This window comes from Sinocyclocheilus rhinocerous, unplaced genomic scaffold, assembly GCF_001515625.1.
Source record: "Sinocyclocheilus rhinocerous isolate Xijiao unplaced genomic scaffold, SAMN03320098_v1.1 scaffold1131, whole genome shotgun sequence".
NCBI classification, from domain to species: Eukaryota; Metazoa; Chordata; class Actinopteri; order Cypriniformes; family Cyprinidae; genus Sinocyclocheilus; species Sinocyclocheilus rhinocerous.
Genome location: NW_015638568.1, coordinates 262,731 through 284,522, shown reverse-complemented (window position 1 = coordinate 284,522; position 21,792 = coordinate 262,731). Strand labels below are relative to the sequence as shown.

Below are 21,792 nucleotides of genomic sequence, written 5' to 3'. Positions count from 1 at the left end.
GACTCTCCATAAATGGAAAAGCACGGCAACAATCTGCACTGTTTGATTCATGTGATATTGGATTTCTCTCTTAGCTTTGTGCGGATTCTTTTTTCCCATTCTTTTTCTCTGTTTCCCCCACTCTGCCTCTCTCTTTCTGTCTCACTCTCTCTATTCCTTCTTCCCTCATTCTTTCTGGCAGGCATTCAATTTCACACTTGGGGGAGCAGAATGAGGGGAAGGTCAGGGCTGTGTCAACAGAGGCCAGCATTTTTTTTTTTTTTCCTTTTTTTTCTTTCTGCTGATACAGAGAGAAAGAGAGACCTAAGTGTCCCTTTTCTTCTCTCCTTTGCACATACACCTACTTCTCTCTGCTCTCTCACACACTAGCAGTCACTGATTCCTTCCCTCGAGTCTTCTCACTGCAGTTGTCTTGTCTATCCGAGCATCAAGAGTTAATAGTTAAAATGACCTTTCATTTATAACACTTCAACCTCTCAGGGATGAATACCATGGAAAAATTGGCATGCAAGTTAACAGCTTGTCCATTTATTGGCTTTTACACAAGATTTAGTACTATTAAAACTAACAAGAAATTGGCACAGCTTGCTTATGTTTCAATGGAGCCCCTGAGGGGACACTGTGATAGGAAAAATATGAGATGCAAAATAATTCAATGCTTCTGCATTCGCTCACAAAACCTTTTTCGCATTCTCTCGCAAAAGTATTGAAATATAACAATTTCTACAATTTCTATATGTTTCCATCACAAAGTTTTTTGCAACCTGTGTGTCTGATTCCCAAATGTATTATGAGCATTATGAGCCAGTTATTTTGAGTGAATCAAAAACATACTGTGTAACCGTTGTAGTCTGATTCCTGAACAAATGAATCTGATGAGTTAATTATTTTTAGTGAATCTAAAACACACAGCACAACCTGTGTAGTCCATTTTCCTAATGGACTCCCATTTCCCATGTTATTATGTTGTTTTTTTAATGAATCTATCTGAATTCAATGTGATATTGTGGATTCTGTTTTTTTTGTTTTGGTTCTTTGTTTTCTTTGTTTGTTTTTTGTTTTTTGTTTTATTATTATTTGTTTGTTTATTTTGTCTGTTGTACTGGATTGTTTCTCTCTTAATTGTTGGTGTATATGTGTGTGTTAATATAAATTAATTGATGTTTTCCCCCCAACTGATTCATTTAGCTAGGTTTTAAATTTCAGGGTGTCCGCGGGGTCTTAAAAAGTATTAAAAGTTGATAAATCAATTTAGAGAAAATTAAGGCCCTTAAAAAGTATTAAAAAGTCTTAAATGCCATTTTCCAAGGTATTAAACTTTGTATCATCTTTTCATTATGTATATTTGTCCGAATAGTGGGGTTCTGTGTAGTTTATTTATGGAATCCCGCAAGATTTGACGTCATCTGTTACTGCGCTCACTGACGGACTTCGCTGCTGTGTGATAGTGCAGGCTTGTTGATCCAGCTCTTGCTGAATTTCTGACCATTACTGCATGCTCCTATCCGCTCCCGCGATTTTTGTGTCCGCTCCCACAAACATTCTAATATTGTATATAATTTTCGCGCATCAGGGCGCCGCTATCAATATGTGGGGTATTTAAATACCTTTTGAATGAGCGCTGGCAGTCGCAGTTTACTTTCACTTTCGATTTCGCGATTGCACTGTGTAAAGGGAGCACATCTTACAATAAAATATATTTGTCAATGAGCTCGGGATCTGTTGAGGAGCAAATCCTCCAACATCTTGTCAGTTATCTCTCCTTACTTTTGACCCCTGATTAGTCAAATCTGACTTCTGAAGCTGGTGTTGGATGCAGGGTTGCTGTTGTTTTCCACGAAATTGGGCTGCTTTTAAACTGTTGCCATGGGTTGATTTTCCCCAATGGGTTAAAGGTTTAAAATATAGCATAAATTAAATTTTTTTGAAATGCTTGTACTGAAACATGTTGCATTCTACCTGTAATAAAAATGTGCTAAATGTTTTGGGCCACACTAGTAGGAAGCATTTGAGCTGTGTTTATGATAAATGTGCATAACAGTGACTGTAAAATATGTATTTTAGGGATGGAAATTAAATTTTTATATTTGGAACATGGTAATTGCGCTACTTTGGGCTGTTTTTTTGTTTTGTTTTTTACTGGCATGGGTTTGGGATGCTTAATTAAAATTATGTAATAGTTGTGATCATTATTTTACCTTCCATGATCATTCAGACACGATCAGGTGCAATACTGACACTCTGTCAAGTCTGCATCAAATCAAGCACTCCGTAATCACAGGTAAACTGTCTGATCAGTCAGGCGTTTGTCATGAGAAGTGCTCCACAAAACAGCTATGGTTTGAGTTGATGTGACAAATACATCTTTCGAATATACTGTGTGAACTCATTGCCCCGTTAGCTCGGAGAGCTTTATTTTCCCTCCTCAATAAGTTTTGTCAGTTGTTTTGTTTATTGGTCTAATTCTTGTTTCTTGGGTTGCATTGGTTAGTCACTCAATTAATTCTCTTGTGCTTCATTCCCCCCTTCTGAATTCTGTTGCATTGATAAGGAGTTATCACAAAGTAAGTCTGTTTAGTTGTGCTAGCTTACAATCAATATATAGTAAATGTAAGTTAAAGTGTCGCCGATGTAACCGGTTAAAACTTGGAGTGGCGATGAAGTCTTAAAATGTACGGAAAGAGTCTTTAAAAAGGTCTTAAAAGGTATTAAATTTAACTCCATGATTCCTGTATATACCCTGGTTATGTTATGTTATGTTATGTTATGTTATGTTATGTTATGTATTTCTTGTTAAATATATTGGGGGGTTTTTTCTTGTGAAATATCACTCAGAAATATGTCATGTTACAGAAGTACAATGGGTTGTGTAACCCACATTTTGACTTTTTAAATGAGTTAATCAATTCAGACCTATTAACTGGTATGTGTTTGCGTGCGCTAGTGCATGTATATGAGCAAAGTTCATTCTGTGATTTCTGACACACCCTACTGACTTACTCATATTGGCTAATGAGTGCAAAAGCAAACAAGGTGAGGCAGTTCAACAGATTTAGTTACATGTCTCATTCTACCATACAGTGTCTTTCCTCTCTTTCTCACTCTCTCTTTCTCTCTTATTACTCAGGTGTTGGCAGTGAGTTTTGTAGTGTGCCAGTGCCAGCTTTGCCAGCAGGGCACAAAGGATTTACTAACCTATTGCTAACACTGGGAGCTTCCTCTAGTAAGCTCATAAAACGCTGCACACACTTACACTTCAAAATCACACCATGCAACCCAGTCCCCAGCATATGCTGCTTAATACAGATGAAACTTTGCGCCTAGAAACATTATTTATGTACATTCTATAATTAGAAGAACATTATAGAAGTGCTGTTCTAGAGCTCAATTGAAATTACATATTTGTAGCACTACATGTTCTTCTTCTGTATTGCTGCTGACTGTGCTGCTTCTGTTCGTATCGTTCTCTTTTCTAAGTCATTTTGGATAGAAGCATCTGCTAAACAAATGTAAAAGTATATTTTCAGCAATATGGCTCCAATGAAGAGTGTAATCCTAATCAGTGACAGTTATCTGAACTTTAACAAAATATAGTTAAAAACTAATCATATTTTCTCAAGTGCTATTATTGCTGAAAGGTGTTTGTTACATTTCCATTAAAAGTGCTGTCAGTGATTTAAGCACTTTTGATAATTACAACAACAAAGACAGCAAACCTAAATGCACAAATTGATTTACATGCAAAGAGTGTTTCTAATGGCTGTTTTCTGATTGGCTGAAAAAAGCATATGCACTATGATTATTTTTTTCCTGTTACAGAAGCAGGTGTGATTTCTTATTGCAAATGTTATCAATAATACTTTGCTCAATTTGACTCGTATGTGATATATATAAAAAAAAGAATGCTTAGAAATCCTTTGAAGCACTTTGAATCACCACATGAATCAATATAGAGGAGCCTAATAAAGAGTTGATAATCCATGTGTCGCAAGTCAACAGTCATCTGTACCTCAGGAAAAGTCATTAGTCATTAAGTCAGAAAAAACTCTGACTTCGCATGCAGCCAAGAGATTAAGCAGGCTGTATTACAGGTGACTTGTAAAATAGAACAAAGAACAGGTGCAAAAAAAAAAGAACAGAAACCATGACAACACAAATAACATTATGCAGACAAGGAACTCTGGTGGTGAACTTGGAATCTGTGCTAATGGATTTGATACAATGCCCTCCCTCTATACAGATACACTACCATTCAAAAGATTTGAGTCAATGGGATGTTTTGTAATAGGAAATTAATACTTTTATTCAGAAAGAATGCATTAAATTGATTAAAAGTGACAGCACAGACTTTTAAATTGTTACAAAATATTTATATTTCAGATAAATGCTGTTCTTTTGAACTTTCTGTTCATCAAAGAATCCTGTAAAAAAAATCCTGGTTTCACAAAAAAAAATTGAGTAGCACTGTTTTCAACATTGATAATAAGAAGAAATGTTTCTTGAGCACCAAATCAGCATATTAGGCGGATTTCAGAATCATGTGTCACTGAAGATTGGAGTAATTGCTGTTTTACTATCACAGAAATAAATTACATTTAAAAACTGCATTTTAAAACAGAAAAGTTAATGAGCTCCAGGAGGGTGTTGATAACCTAAATTGGGCTTTATCTATCTGGTTTGGTCAGTGTGGGACAGCTGTCTTTGTTGTCTTTTACATTTGGAGCTCTTGAGTTTAAGCAGATAGGGAAATGGTGCATTGTTCATTTCCTATATGGTGGAAAACAATGTAATGCTGGGTGTGCTTTAGTGGATTAGTAGCATAAAGCAAGCATATATTTACTGTATATGTATATCGCAAGTTGAACATGAAAATGAGAAACGAAAGAAAGAAAGATCTAAGTTGTAGTTCTACATACCACGGTACATTTATTTTAGTTTAAGAGCTGCCTCATAGCAGGGGGTCTTTATAATCACTAATCTCTCTTTGGTTTAAGAGAAAAGTTCTACGTTGTGTGTGTGTGTCTGAGTGTGTGTTTGGGGAAGATGGAAATTACAATTCAATAATGGGAGGCCTAAGAGTAGAGCTGAATGCAGTGGCAGACTGGTGGCTTGGAAAGTTCAGTTCTTGTTCTTTTGTCAGTTCTTTTAGTTTTGTGCTAATGATGGTTTTAGGGGGTGTTCTACCCTGCTGTTCAAAGAACAAAACCGAGAGAGGAGGAGAGAGAGAAAGAGAGAGAGAGCTGACCTTGGCGAGTGAGAGGAGAGGTGGGTAAATAGATTGTATTGAGGTTACCTTGACAACTGGCTATGCTGATTTTGGCCATCTCTGGCCCTATGGGAAAAGGAAAGAGGGGGAAGTAGGGAGAGAGAGAGAGAGAGAGATGGTGAGGAGTCAGTTATTTTATGTGTGGTGTGTGTGAGTGTGTGAGTATGGGGGGAGAGAGAGAGAGAGAGGCTGCCATGCATGGACTTCATATTAATCATTAACACAATGTTCCCGAAAGTTCCTGCCAAACTAATACGGAAGATATTCATGATGCACTTATTTTCCCTAAAAATTCTCTCTCTCTCTTACAAGCTCTCTGTCTCTCTTCCTCGTTTCTTTTTCTTGTTGCTAGACTATGATAATTCTAGTGGAATTTACTTGCTATTAATTTCCTAATATAACAAGGGAAAATGGAAGCACTGATTTTGGCCAAGCAATAAAGATTTATTCCATGACACGTATAAAGATACACACATGTATAATCGTGCACACATACATTAATTTTATTATTACAAATTAATTTTTTATTAATCATTTTTAATTTATTTTAAATGACAAATTATGTTTTTTATTATTTATTTTTTTTCATAGAATGCTACTTGTGTTAACACTTACCTAGGTATTTAGTACTCTATGGAACATAAAGCAGTATAGTGAATTTTCCATGCTACATTGTCCTAAAAACTATGGTAATACCATAATTATTTTTGTACATTGTGCTGCGGTACTTATCTGTGTTCATGTGCATTGTGTGTGACTGCGCTAAAGTGTTACTTCAGCCCTCTAAGACTCCACTCAGCAATCATCAGCTTAATTGAATTTGCAAGGCATCGAATGGAGAAAATGTAACCAGTATTTTGACTGAATCAGCTGTCCAGATGATGAATGAGACAGAAAGAAAGGAAGAAAGAGAGAGAGTAATCTGTGTACACTGTACATCCTTTCCACACATACTGCACATGTGTAGAGGAAAAAAATTAAGGGTGGAAAAAACCTGGAGAACTCCCTAACACGTAAACCAGCGAGGCTTTAACCTTCATGTCAGCCTAACTGGAATGAGTGACATCACTGCATAAACACAAAGCTGATAGAAGGAGTGTTCTTATTTAGACTACTCACGTTGAGCAGCACCCTCTCTCTCTCTCTCCCTCTGGCTGTGTACGACATTGTGATAGCCTTAGTATGTATGAGTTGGAACGCTCAACAATGCAGTTGGACACAGGAAGAAAAAAGGGGCTGGGTTGGAGGGTGAAGAAGAGGTTTAGCACATTTGTAACCTGATTCGTATGGAGTTGCAGGGAGTGTCTGAATACTTGAGATTGCTATCGCTCTGGGATTGCGCTTTTTGTGTATGTTTGTGTGTGTGTGTGTGTGTGTGTGTCTAACCATATGCACTGCCATGAGAGTTGTGGCATTAAATCTGAAGTACAAACACAGAATGGCGATAAAGACAAGCATATACAATTGAAACTGTTTTGAACTGATATCGAACCCTCTCGCTCTAGGTTAGGGGCCATATCTTCCCAATGCTTGTCAAAACATGAAAAGTGATTAACTTTGTATTGTAGGCTTGTATTTGAATGAGCAGGGTGGGGGGCTCCTCTCTGTGTGTGCATTGCATTGTGTGTGTGAAAGAGCTTGGGAGAGGGGCTGCATGTGTGTGTGTGTGTGTGTGTGTGTGTGTGTGTGTGTGTGTGTGAAGCGCTCTGTAACCTAAACTCTTCTGACTCCAGGTGCAAGAAGAGGATTAGAGCACTCTTTCTCTCTTTCTGTTTGTGCCAGCATTGATATGAGGTTGTTTTGAGGGTTATATGTAAATATGTTCACTTATCTGACTCTGGAGTAATTTTGGTTGTACTTTTAATACTTAACAATTCTTCACTTTTGGACAAAGAAATGCCCATTAGAATAGAAATTAGCACTTTATCTGAGTTTAGAGATCAGCTCTTAGCTATTGTCAGATGTGTGGTTCATAATGATGATGATGTAGATATCCAAATAAGCAGAAAATAATGTCTTAATGGGAAAAGCCATTATTGGACTGTTTTCCCCCCATCAGTCTGTTGAGAAACAAAGTCGTATTTACAAAATAGCAGGTTAATATGATGAGTGGTTTTGCCTAAGACCTGAAACCTCAAAACAATTCCACATTTGTGGCTTTAAATCTTTGAAGATACTCATAGCTTTGCTGGAGCCAATTTAACCAGATTTCCAAGGGAAGATCTGTATAATCTATAAACTTGTTTTTCAGATTTTTTTTTCTGTGAAATAATCAGTAGACAGACAAAAAGTCTAACAACAAAGTCTACAGGTCAATGTTTTGTTATTTTGTGTGTGTGTGTTTTAAGAATATTAATGTGTTAATGTGTGCTGTTTTGGTTTGTTTGCTTTTTTCTACACCATCCCAATGCAACCAATGTCTCAAGTTAATTATGCATGGATGCATGGCCACTGACGTCAACAACAGGTTAAAGTCCACCGGTTGAGACTCTTGAGAACCACTGCAATATATAATTGTATAATTGTGCATATATCCGTGTGTGTGTGTGTGTGTGTGTGTGTGTGTGTGCGTGTCTGTGTGTTTGTGCAGTTATATGCACTTTTTATGATTCGATTAAGTAAATTGTTCAGTGACTCATCCATAACACACAAAAAGACCCTTGCTACAACCTACAGAAAAAGGATTTAAAAGATTCGAGTCACAGGGATGAAGCAAAATCCCCACCACTACTGTGAAAAGCCCATACGCGTGTAAACTAGAGCACAGAGACGTAATGTCCCTTTAAGCGCAGACTGCGAGTGGAACATCTGCGTCTCCTCCTCTGTGACAACGCGCATAGAAGCGTCCTATGGACTGCCTGACTCCGCCCACCAGCCAGGAAGCTACAGAGCTCTGTGATCGTAAGTGGCCGTGTAGAGCGAGAGCTGACACAGACGTTTGTGTTATCTGTCCCTGTTCAAGAGAATCGACATGACTGGCGCTTGAACGGAATGTCAGATTAGTTTTCATTTGGACGCAATCCTCATTCCTCGTTGCTCGTCGCGCACACAGCTGGGCGATAGCACAATTTCCAAACTGATATTAACCATCTTTTATTAGATTCCCAATCAGGCTTTTCTTTATAAGACAGTTTACACATACTGAAACAAAGTGGATTTAACAGTGGCTACGTGGTTTACCCGCACTCCAAGATGCTTCTGGTCTCCCAGCGGCTAGACTCACCTCGCATGGACCCATTAGTGAGTTTATGAGTTTCATATTATTGGATTGCTTTGAATGGTGGCTCGTTCCAATGTTACGATCATTTGGTGTTTACAACTAAACCCCTGTGTATTTCACTTTGTCAGTACGCGCACCTCATACACCTCCACACTGGCATTTGCTTTTTATACTGTAACATTCCTACTGTTATGCTTGAGGTCCACGGTGAAGTTTGGAAACTTGAGTGAAGAAATCCCAGTTTTGTGTGTGTTAGATAAGGCAGACATAGATTAGAAGACAAGCTTGAAGACTGCACCAAAGATTAACTGGCGCTGCCCCACGCATTTACGCACACATTCCGAGGAAGTTCCATTTACTGTATTGATTTTGCTAGTATTTTTACGGAATTATGAAGTAGTCATTCTGACTAGCCATATGACAAGTATAAGGCTGTTTTAACATGAGATAATGTTACTGGTTGCAATTGAGCTAGATAGGAGATGAAGTAGCTGCTAGTAGCTTATCTTTTAAATATATAAACTACAGTAAAGATGCAATATAAACTAATAACTTATGCGAAATAACTATTAGTCTCTTGTGAACAGTTGATATTTGTATCACAGATCCCTATAGAAATCAGTGATTAAAATATACAGTTATTTGTCATTACTGGGATTGTGACTAGTAGCAGAGGAAGTACTGGTGACTAATTGAATAGATTCACTACTGGAATAAGTAGCCTACGTGTAGCAGTTGATGTATTGGTCAGTGCTTGTAATTTAAAAAAAATGTGCTAGTAACATGAATAATAAATACTAGTTAGTTGAAAGGTTTGCAAACTCTGATTCAGAGAGAATAGCAGGTTTAAAGAGACTCGAGATCCTATCAGCGCAGCGTCATTTAAACGGCTTGCATGCATGCTTTATCGATGCATGTAACGCAATTTGACGATTGATAAAAACCTTTGTTTTCATGCATACGGCTGAAGGCAATATAGAGTCAGAGAGGTAAATGTCCCACACTGTTAAAGCAGCATGTAGTCAGCTTGTTGGAATGAAATGGCATTTATCAGACACTCAGCGGGGCTGCGCTCGCTAACAAAAGACTGAAAACTGGGGGCTTGGACGAGAGCGCGGCTCTGGGGCTGCAGGCGCTGTGTAAATCATCTCAAAATGAGCGATAATGTGAATTTTCACTGTCGGGATTGCGGCAGCGTTTAAACCTAGTGTTTAACAGTTAATGTAGATTTCTGAGCGATAAGAGAGACAGACGGTGGCTGAAATGCGGGACAGTACTGCCAGTGTGTCCAGGATTAAGCAGAGCTAGCTATAGCAGAATACGTAATGGGATTATTAAAGTGGCGGAGGGCTCGTTCACTATCAGAATAAAAAAGACTAGAAGGCAACTTGTATCACTGATTTTCATATAAGCAAGCGAGCAGTGTCTATGTCTGTCTGTTTTAGAACACGCTTGAGATCCCATGTAATTCAGTTTCTTGCAGATCAATAAACTAAAAGGGAACGTTCAATGACGCGCCTGATTTACGCGCTGTCCCCCTTCCCCTTCGCTTTGTCACGGATTTGCCCAAACACATTTCCGAAAGCTATTATTGTATTTTCACCGATACAGCATGTTTACCCCCGATGGACAGTCCCATCTTCTCAGTATCATACGTTTCCCTTTAGTTGAACAGGGAGTTTCCTCGGATCCTTTTTTTTTTTTTTTTTGTAACATTTGACAAGCGGTAGCCTAACTGATGAGACTATAGGAGAATAAAACCGTTTTTGTTGTTTTTTGCCAAGAATAAAATTGATTATGAATAAAATACGAACAAAGTGCAATTGTTTACACTAGGCATATATCAATCATTTTCGCGAGACTGTTTGTTGACATGACAGCCACTCGTGTATTATTAATTTTCATTTTTCAGCGGGTCCCGCCCACATAACCCTTTGACCCCTAACCCAGGTTAAGGGTTTAGATCTTTTGAATTAGGTCATTAAGAGCAGGCAGCTCAGTAAATAAATGTTATTTTAGGCAAGCCAAGCTAAGCCAGAGCCATAATAATGTAATTATATAAATAAAAAATACCTAATTGTTATTGTATTGTTTATTTTCGAATTATTATTATTAAAATATATAACATTTTCAAATAAATAAATATATTTTCAATAATATTTATACTTATTAAATATAAATGACATTTTATTTTATTTTTTTTCATTTTAAATGTATTAAATAAATATTTTACAATTCTGAGTTCCTCTGTGAGCGTGTTGTTTTTCTGGAATCCAATACCACAGTTGTAGATTTCCCGCACCGGATATTCTGCTCCAGTCGATTTGAACTGATCTGTGGCCAAATGAGTCAGTGCGCTTTGAAGCTGCTGTTGACGGATGAATAAAAGGGCCGGAGAGGAATGCGCGCGCTAGTCTACGGATCTCGTGCACGCACAGAGCGGTTCACTGTAATGCGAGCCGCGCTCGTGAATACACTTGGATCTCACCTCAAAGTTTAAAACAACACATCTAACTTTTATCTTACCGCTGTTTCTATCACTGAGTCAGGGCTTGTGCGAAGGAATTTAACTCTAAGGGGGTTTTTTTCTTTGTGAGTTCAAAAGCAGTCTTCAAAGAGCGAGACTCAGCACACCCTCATACCACAAACAATCGCTCTGTCATTTTCCTGCGCTAACTAAGAATCGTTCTCGGTGCATCACCTTGAGTGACTCGTTGTTCCTTCGTGAGGAGACAAGGATGAAATTGTGCTGATTTGCAGGAGGAGCCATATGGTGGATCGAGGAGATAGATCAGGATGGGAGGGAGAGATGTAGATAGCAGGGTGTTGAAGTGATTTCAATCCAGACAAAGAAGAGAGTAAGGTTGTGCTGTCCTAGCCCAGATGTTTTTTTCGTGGTGGTTGATGGTCATTTATACCTCATTGTCATGAGCTTGGGCGTCAGAACCATTTTAAGACCAGTGATATTGGATCCACTCACTTTTACCGTTTAGCACAGGAGTCTGTTCACCAGGGACGACTCTAGGATTTTCATTTTAGGGAGGCTCAGCCCCCAATGAGGGTATAATAATAAAAAAATAATAATAAATGAATGAATAAAATAAAATGTTTGACTGGGTGGGTAGGGTGGTATAGCCTACTAAACATATTGCAATATTCCACTGTATTGCATAGATGGGTATAACATTTGAGTAATGAATTAGCCAAATACAAGTCTTCCTGATCACACACACACACCTGTTTACTGTACAAACATACATTTTTACTGTTTGCATTTCCTGTACAAACCTCTTTCTATGCTCAAGTACTGACTGTCTTTAATCATTTCTGCGCATGACTGTATGGTAGTTAGTGCCACATGCTGTAATATGTTTATTGAAAGTTACATTTTCAAATGAAAATAGCAACATGACCGTTTTATAAAGTATGCGGTCACTTCATATGTGTTAAGGGCTACATTTTCGCTGGAGGAAACCGCTTTGGTGTGATGAGGGGTGAATGGAGCGAAAACTTTACAGTAGATCGGGAAACCGATTGCTCCCCCATGACATTTTGTAAACTGTATTTATGACAAAGGTCTGGCTGTGTGCTCACGGTCACTAAACAAGCTGCTATTTAAGTGAATGGTCATCATTGGTTCGCCTGCTGCTTTTAAAGGCATCATGTTGTCTTTGTTGCAGCATTGAATTACAGTTAAACTATGTTGTTATGACAGTTATCTGGCATTTTTGCTAGGCTAGCTAGCTAGCTACAGTAGGCCTGCATCAGTTTGTTTGATCAAAACAACTTACTAGACTTTTGTTGCTGTGTTCATTTTTGGGAAACTTTGCCAGGTATGTGGCTATGAAAGCAATTGTTTAATTAAAAGGCACCAGAATACAGGAAATGCCATCTACTGTACTCCAGTAAAATTTTTCTGGGGTTGGACCCACCCACCCACATTTTATTTTTATTTTTTTGCTTCCAACGCCCATGGTTATGCTCAGGATGGGCATGAGTACCTGGGTAATTGGAAGAGAAATAAATGATTACTCATAAAATTACATTGATTGTGTGATTCCAACCCGGTCTCATCAGAAAACATAACCGTTTTAGTCAACTTTGTGGTCTATAAGCAGCACACATGCTTTTCATAAGTAGATCCATATCTAAATCAATCAAAGTGTCCACATTAGTCATATGTAAAAAACAAACAAACATCTTTTTCATACATATTCAGTGGAACCCTGCCAGTTCCAGACCAGTTCTTTGGTACTGACTCTTTGCAAAGAAAGGGAACTGAAAACACGAAAGGGTGAATGAGAGGAAAAATGCATGGGCCATCCGCCCATGGAGGGAAACCCTCATGTGTTCCTGCTATCGCTCTGGCTTCCTGATTTAACGTCACATGGCGAAAAGGACAGAGAGAGCAAGCTAAGGTGAGGAAGGAGAGAAAAACTGTCACTGTGATCAGGCAAGACCTCACCAGGAAATAACAGTGTTGCCTAGGGATGAAAAACAAACAGGAGCACAGAATATATATAGAATATTGGGTTGAGTAATTTATTTTCCTGTCTCCAACACTTTGCACAAAAAACTTAGTCAGAGGTACTAGACTGGAGAACACTCACCTCAGAACTTTGCCAGCTTAAAGTGACTCTCCAGAAACCCCTGCATCTCTCTGACACGTGGAAGAAAGCTTACAAGCACCTAATTTTTGTCAGAAGTGAAAGCAAAATCTGGCACAGCAGTAAATGAGAAGATGAAGTCTACAGAATGGCTTAACTGACAAGATGCGCGTTAAATATCGCATGCGATTTATCGTGCAGCCCAAGTCTAAATGCATGAGCCCAAATAGTGTTGTCAAAAATATCAATGTTGGTACCAGTCGGTACTGAAATTTAAAAAATGTGACTATACCAGCATTTCCCACTAGCATACTGAGCGCTGTTGTGTGGATTCTCAAACACCTCTAATTGACCTATCAGTAAGCCCTGCCCCCCTTAGTTACTGTTGCTAACTCAGACAAAGAAAAGGAGTTGCTAACTGTCTTACAATGACAGCTGTCAGTGTGAAAACCTTGTCCCAAGATGTTTTTGATAAATTTTGGACACAGGACTACCATTCAAATGGGACTTAAATATGCCATGGAGGGATATATAAAAGATTTTAAAATAAATATGGTGGGTAACAAGATTAATTTGGAAGCGAGGGTTTACAGATCACAATGCAAGTGGGAGAAGCCTCATTTTACGGTCGTCACGATCGGAGATGGCAACATCCAGGATTCATGTACCGCAGGGTAAGATTAAATTAATTTACATTTAACCAGTTTAATATGGAGAGGCACTAAAATGTAGACCTTCGTTTATGTGTTTTTGACCTACACTGTACATGACGTGAGAACAGTTATCTATTTAGGTTGGTACGTTAGCTAACTTTAACATTAGTTAGTTTTAGCCAGAGATACCTTGCTTAAGCACAAGATGACATTAACGTTCTCCTTGAGCAAATGAAAATTGTAACAATGCGAAAATGAATGTTTTCTTTTTCATTGGGATTGGGGTTGAATGCTTAGGGACATTTTACTCTGTTTTGTTTTGGTTTAGGAAATGGAATAAAATAAATTCCATTGCCCATCCTCTCAGGATACCTGGAATCAGTGTTACAAGTACCCCAGGCACATTGTTTTTCCATTTTTGTAGCATAAACACCATCAAACCAATGAAAGCTTCAGATTTTCCAATGTTTCTCTATGGCGCTGAAACCTAAAGTTGTCCGAGTACCGCTCCCCATGCAGCTGATACTCAACTGCCATTGGCTCATCTGCGTTCGAGGGGAGGGGCTTACCGATAGGTCAGTTGGCCATTGTGTTCTCGTGCTCAACAGATATGTCTTTGATTGGCTACAAAGATCATCGCTTCACACTCTTCACCGAGCGCTTACACAGATACACACGGGAGCGTTTGAAAGCCGCATCTATCAGTGGATCCCTAATATATCTGCTTATAGATGTATCCGCTTTCAAACGCTCCCGTGTGTATCTGTGTAAGCACTCAGTGAAGAGTGTGAAGCGATGAAACCCCAATCAGAGGTGTTTAAGAATTCGCTCAAAATGCTAGTGGGAAACGCTGGCATCGTCACATTTTTAACATTTCAGTACCGACATCGGTACTTTTGACAACACTAAACCCAAATTATTGAATGAATTTGTGAACCAGAGCTTAGCAACGAGGAAATGTATGCTGCCTCTGGAGAAAACGTCAGAGGACGTGAGGGCTAAAAAGATAGAGACTGCTTACTTTACCTCTGACAGTCAACTACTGTAAAGCCCCCTGTGAACACGGCATCTGTTATGGCTCAAGAGCCCAAAGGAATATCATTCATTTGGCACATCATTTTAGCTGCATCAGCAACTAAAATGCTTTAAAAAGTTGCTTACTCTCCACACACCGATTTGGAGCCAAATGCAGCCAAGTTTTTGTTTCTGTGCAGAAATGTGGGAAATGTATGACTGATTCCAGGCCTCTGAGTGGAGTTGTTCTTCTTCGTCTAGTTATTGCTTATTCATTGAGAGTGAATTATGCGAAAATGTTCTAAATTTTACAAATTAAAATTCAGTTCTTATACTAGTTTTATTTGACACCAGGAAAAGGGGTCATTTGAACTTGTACCACCATATTTAGAGCTCGATAGCAAATCAGAGATTGATGTTAGAATGTAAACTGTAGCATACCCTAAAAACAACTTCTGAGATGAAGATGAAATGGCTGGTCTCTCAATCTGGTTTTAAATGGGTTTAGGCAAAAATGTTTAGCTGGGCATCCAGCTATTCCAGCTAAACACCAGTTTGGCAAGGCTGGAAGACCTATTTTAAACCAGATAAGACCAGCAAACGATCTTAGGTTGGGATAAGTGCTTTGTTTTTTAGCACGGTACCACTACCTCTGTTTCATTGTGAATTTAGAAGTTTTTTAGTGAAGGATTTAAATGAAAAAGGGAAGATTGCTTGTGAAAAAGTCATTGGGTAAAAGCAAAACAAAACAATGAGAAATGGAAATCTCCACGTACCCACTGAATGACATCATGCCTACAAATTGGCTCGGACACAGTTTGTTCCGATTATTTGTATTGCTCTGGGGAAACAGGGCAGTTGCCGTGGCTAAGTAGCTGTTTTGGTGTTTGTGTATGTTAAGCATTCTGTTTTGTCTCATTTGCATGACTAATTCAATAGTTTACATGTAGAAGGTCATTCAAGATCATCTGATTCCTTCTCCTCTACTCTCATTGTTAGACTTTGTTGCAACACTGTCTGTCTATAGTCTCACCGCATGGAATACAGGTCTTTGTTCGGCACCAGCAGTGGCTTCCCGCTTGCATCATCATTACACACTCAGACTATAATGAACCTGTGGCTCCTTTTGGAGAATGTAGGCATGTTCTCAGGGTAGATGAGATACAGTTTGTTTTACCTTCCACTATAAAACCTATAAGTCGCTAGCAGTGATGAAATTAACTGAAACCATTCTTTGATCAGACAGACATAAAGTGAGAATATCGAACAGACCAGAAAGCATTCCCAGAACATCATTGCAAAAAGTGTGTGTGCTGTTGAAGAACGAGACATAAAGTGTGCAGCTCCAAATTTCTGTATTGTATTTGAGTGTTCACTGCTAAGCACTTGGTCAATTAGCAACTTTTCATGTTTCAATTCACTGCTGACCAGATTTTCTAATCTAATCTAATCTATCTAAACTGTGTAATCGGACTATCTGTTCTTTATAAGGATGTGAACATTTTGGGGTAAAGCTATCACTTTAAGCACACTATACCAATTTTTTCAATCCTTGCAATTATGCAATGACAGATTGTACAATGTGATCTCAAAAAGATAGACAGGGAAGATTGTGTGAGGTTTACAGCACTGTAGCCAAGACGCTTAGCCACGATTCAGTGTTGGCAAAGCCGGTTGGACACACTGGATGAGAAACACTGGGACAGTTCAGGATTGTAAAACAGCCAGTGTGTGTACAATCATAGAAAACTGTGCAAAATTCATAAGTCCATGTGCATGTGAGTCAAATCATCTGACACTGACAGAACTCTGTTGGAGGCTAAGATTCTTCGCAAAGACCATTACTTAGTCATTGATGAACATGTCACACTAGGTGATCAAAGACACACGATTTTGCACTTTGACAATAGAACGATCCCAGAAATTCCAGACAGCCAATATCACATATAGTGTGCATCAGGCTTAAGTCAACATGACGCTACAAGCGCAATCCATGTTACCTGACGTAATGTAACATATTTCTGAGTTAAACTGGATTGTCAGTGAGACCAAAAATGCAGGGTGCATGGGATTTGTGCTTGGAGGAGATGAATTGCAAAGTATGAGGGTTTGGTGTTGTCATCTGAAAAGTAAAGACCACAAACATGTTAAGAATGTAAACGGTCAGTTTTGATTTAATGTTGACTTTTAGAGAAATGTAAAACTTTAACAACCTCAATGGGTGTTCTTCCAAGAGTGCAGCTGAACACAGATGCGACTGAAGATTAATCAGTACTGCGACTCACAGGAGACTTCAAAGAGCCCATGTTGCAACAAAAGAACAAGTAAATGTTTCTCGGTTGAACGTGTCACTACGATACACCGTGATGAATGCTCCTCCAAGACAGCAATCATGCCCACAAGAACGCACATGCATGCAAACGGCCGCAATTTCTTCTGCGGCCCAAAGTAAAAATACCCAGAATTCCTGGCACTTCATAAGGCACTCATTCCCAGAAGCAGTTGTCGTAGTAACCTTGGCAGCTTTTCACAAGTGCGATATTTTTCCTACTTCTTTCTAAGGGATACAAATGGAATAGGGTGTAAATTATTAATTAGTGGAGATGGTAGGGGAAGGATTTTATTTATTCATACACAAAGACATTTTTATCTATGTGTGTACTAAATGAAAGAAACAAAGTAATATATGTGGAATTAAAATGATCTATGACAGTGCGCATATGTGATTGTGGTAACAATCTATCTGGTAGCGGTGTTGAATTAGTGAGTATAATGGGCTGTCTTCTGCATTGTTTCGCTGTTGTCTTGTCTGCGAGTGGTATTCTAGGTCACTCCCTCCTCCTCCCTCCTCCCTTGTGTCATCCATTAACAGTGCCTGTGTGAGTGTGTGTCTACGTTTGATCACAATGTGTGCTTGCCACTTTCATGTACTTCCTTTTCGTGAAGATTGATAGACACCTATTTTTCTCTGTTTTTTCATTGTTCCTCTAATGTTAATCAAATACACCCACATATATTTTCTTTTTCTTTTCATTGCCTTCCTTCCTTCCTTTTATTCTTTTTTCCTTTTTTTGTCTCCATGTACGCGTGTAAGTGGTGAGGTCAGTGAGAGTGACACTATTGCAGTAATAGGCCTATGCTTGAACACAGGTGTCCATTTGCAAGCCCATAGTAACAGATTGTGGCACATGGTTCACTGAATAACTTGATCCAGACATAATGTTTTACCATGGTTAGCTGTGTTTTGCCCAGTGACTCAGGTTACATACACATACAGGCGTCTCCAGCCATCTCTATCCACAGAGCATGGTCTTTTTGACCTCGTTGAACTCAGGCAGTAGAAGGGCGGGGTCTCTGTAATTGATATAAGTGATAAATAGCTCTCCATCCGCTCTGTTCAATTTAAACATAATTGCCTTTTCATTTTAGTGTCCACTTGAAGCCTCTCAGAAGGCTAAACTTAATGATAAGGGCCTGTCCTGTCCATGTCGATGAAGAAATTGCAAGGTCCAGAGGGAATCTGCTGAATTTTTGGGGGGGAAATTACTTCTGAATTATACTACAGTTCAAAAAGTTGGGGTCAGTAAGATTTTTTAAAATAAATTAATACTTTTATTCAGAAAGAATGCTTTAAATTGATGAGAAGTGACAGTAGAGACTTTTATAATGTTACAAAAGATTTCCATTTCAAATGAATGCTGTTGTTTTGAACTTTCTGCTAATCTAAAAAAGTATCCTGAAAAGTTTCCACAAAAATTAAACGGCACAAATCTTTCAGTGTTGTAATATTTCTTAACCACCAAATCAGCATATAACCAATGATTTCTGAACGATCATGTGACACTGAAGACTGGAGTAATGGCTGCTGAAAATTCAGCTTTGCCATCACATGAATAAATTACATATTAAATATATTAAAAGGGAAAAGTTATTTAAAATCATAAACTACTTCACAATATTATGGACCCAACTCTTTTGAATGGTAATAAATGTTGAATAGATTTAAACATTTTAAACATTATCACAGAAATTGGGGGAAAACATTCGTCTCGGGAAATGTGCCATTTATTTATTTATTTCACATTAAACCGTCCACATTGTAAGAAAATAACATGTTTCTAAGCTCTAATATAAACTATTTAAAAGAGCACACATTGAGATGGGAATCAGTTGACTTTTGTGAAATCTGTGGCGCTTTCTGCAAAGTTCTATGCAAAGTTCTGTGTTTATGGCAAACAAATTTGAATATTGTTTCAAGAAATTAAACAAGAAAAGTAAAAGAGACCATTGTCTTAGAGCCAAGTTATACTTTGCATTTGATTTAATTGGCTACAAATGTGCCAACAATCCTAGATAAAGTATGCACGATCATTGGAAATCCTAGATATAGACAACAAGAGCAATAGATAAATTGTTTATTGTTGCAGTCATTTACATTTGAGAAACTCTGCACACATCACTATGTCTCTGTGGTTCTTGTGTGTGTTTTTTTATCCACTGTTTAGTTATTTTTAGACAACATGGGAACTGAGAGCGAGATGCTCATTTTGGTGGAGGGGCAAGCTCATGTCGTACTGTGATTGCATGTCAGCAACAGTCTCTGACAGGAAAGTCAGAGCGAGGGAAGAAAGAGTGTGTGTGTGTGTGTATGAGAGAGAGAGAATGGGAGAGATAATGAATCATTCACTACAAAAGCCATTTAAAAATCTGTCATACTTGTCTGACTCTCTTCCCTCTTCTGCATCCTTCAGCCATTAACAGAATATTAAAACATTTGTTTCCAGAAGCAAACTGAGAATTCCTACTTGGCCTGGTAAAATGACTGTAAATCTGATCGTGTGTGTGGAAGTGTCTGCATATACTGCAGGTGGCGGTTAGAGGGGTTTTATAAGTATCTTAACCTCTTGTCCCATGAGACCTACAAACAGATGATGATGTAACTGAGAGCCGGTCATCAGGTAAAGCTGGGTTTGCAGTGCTGTAGTGTGGATTTCCATTGCACCATACATGTAGGCCTACAGCTGCATGTTTTCTCTTACATCTTTTAGTGAACATGCAAGGAGTTCCATCAATGTAGACCATCCAATAAATGTCTAACAATTCACCTTTTTGTCAAATGGGTCAGACTGTTGTGAATATATTATTTTTCCATCCCTTACTTCATCTCATTTTATCATGCACACCCTAAAGTATTTTGAAGGGGTTGCTCTAATGGCTTCAATCACAGTTTGGCCCAGATTTCCTAAACCCCGGAGAGCTCTGAGATTAATTAAATCGTTAAAGACCCTGCCGAAACCACAAAATAGGGCGAGACATCAAAGTGTAGGATTTCTTGTGCGTTTGTTATCGCGCTCACTTCAGAAATTAGTGTATCTAAAAGTCAGCGGTGGTGTTTTGCAAGTTTTTAGGAATGAGGCAGCACTCGGTTTTATCTGCTATCAATTTGACGTGTTGCTCATAAAGAGCTACGGTAAACATTCCCATAATGTGTCATAAGCTTGCGCGCGAAGAACCGCGTCAGCCCGAGAAAACGACCGCAGACGAGTTTCACTGTCAAATGTAAGATCAATATCTGTCTTGATAAAGGTGAAATTTCCTCGTTCGAAATGAAAATCCGATCTCGCACTTATCTCCTCAGAGTCGGCTTTATTCTCCGCGAGTAATTGGCTTTGAGTCGAGCCAAATCCGCGCTAACAGCGTGTCTGTGAAAACGCGCCGCTGGAACGCGAGACGACGCTCTCTGAAGTGGCGTAGCGGCTGTCTCGCGGTGCGTTTCAACGTGCCGCGCGGGGCTGTTTGCTGTTGCGACAGAGCTGTGGGTGGAAAGGAGGAACATATTTCTACCTCGCTCAGACGTCCAAAACAAACAGCGCTATGAAGGCTCGAGCTACTCTCCGTTAGGACCAAAATTCCACAGCTACCACGCAGCCAGGGATTCTTATTACTCTCTTTCTCTCAATCCCTCTCCCTGAGATTTGAATTTTTTTTTTCCAAGGGGTTTTGAAGGGATTCTGCGGCCAGCATCAACAGTTATTCACTACATGTGCTTGACAGGACATCCACTAATCCTAACTAAACAGCTGTCTGAACTGAGATGACAGGGATGGGGGGCTTTATTGACAGCTTTTTTCCAGAGGTTCAGGCAGGTAGGGAAAGATTCTGAAAGTAATAAAGTCTCTCAATCCCTCTCCCTGAGATTTGAATTTTTTTTTTCCAAGGGGTTTTGAAGGGATTCTGCGGCCAGCATCAACAGTTATTCACTACATGTGCTTGACAGGACATCCACTAATCCTAACTAAACAGCTGTCTGAACTGAGATGACAGGGATGGGGGGCTTTATTGACAGCTTTTTTTCCAGAGGTTCAGGCAGGTAGGGAAAGATTCTGAAAGTAATAAAGGGACAGAAAGTTATAGGTGAATGCTGAGGAGAAAGTCAGGTCTTTCCTGTCTGCTTCCACCTCATTGAGGATACAAAGTTGAATTGGCATGATAAATACGTGTTTTAAGTGCATGTAGGCCTACTTTAGGTTACACGAATATATCTGCCGATTAATCAGACAGATTTTGGCCATTTTTAAATAATCATTTTCAGCACATAGCCTACTGTGTATAGCTACACTGCCGTTCTTATGTTTGGGGTCTTTTATGCTCACCAAGGCTGTTATAGTAATATTCATAATATTGTGATATTATTGCAATTTAAAATGACTATGTTCTATTTTAAAGGGGTCATATGATGCGATTTAAATTTTTCCTTTCTCTTTGGAGTGTTACAAGCTCTTGGTGCATAAAGAAGATCTGTAAAGTTACAAAGACTAAAGTCTCAAATCCAAAGAGATATTCTTTATAAAAGTTAAGAGTCAACCATGCCTACCTGAAACGGCTCGTTCTAACACGCCCCCACATACCTACATCACTATGTGGGAAGATTTGCATAACACCGCCCAAATGTGCACGCAAAGAAAGAAAGCGTGGTTTCAGGAACAGCAGTAGTGTTAATGCAGCCATGTCAGGGAGACGCTGTGTATTTCA

General features: G+C 38.9%; 1 protein-coding gene across 1 annotated transcript in view; it reads left to right on the top strand.

The window, feature by feature from the left end:
* The first annotated feature begins 8,199 nt into the window (after positions 1-8,199).
* LOC107749821 (mastermind-like domain-containing protein 1) overlaps positions 8,200-21,792 on the top strand; it is a 47,037-nt gene continuing 33,444 nt past the window's right edge. The window contains exon 1 of the mRNA XM_016565010.1: positions 8,200-8,506. Coding sequence (XP_016420496.1) covers positions 8,459-8,506 — 48 coding nt within the window. The 5' untranslated portion in view covers positions 8,200-8,458. The remainder of the gene's footprint in view (positions 8,507-21,792) is intronic.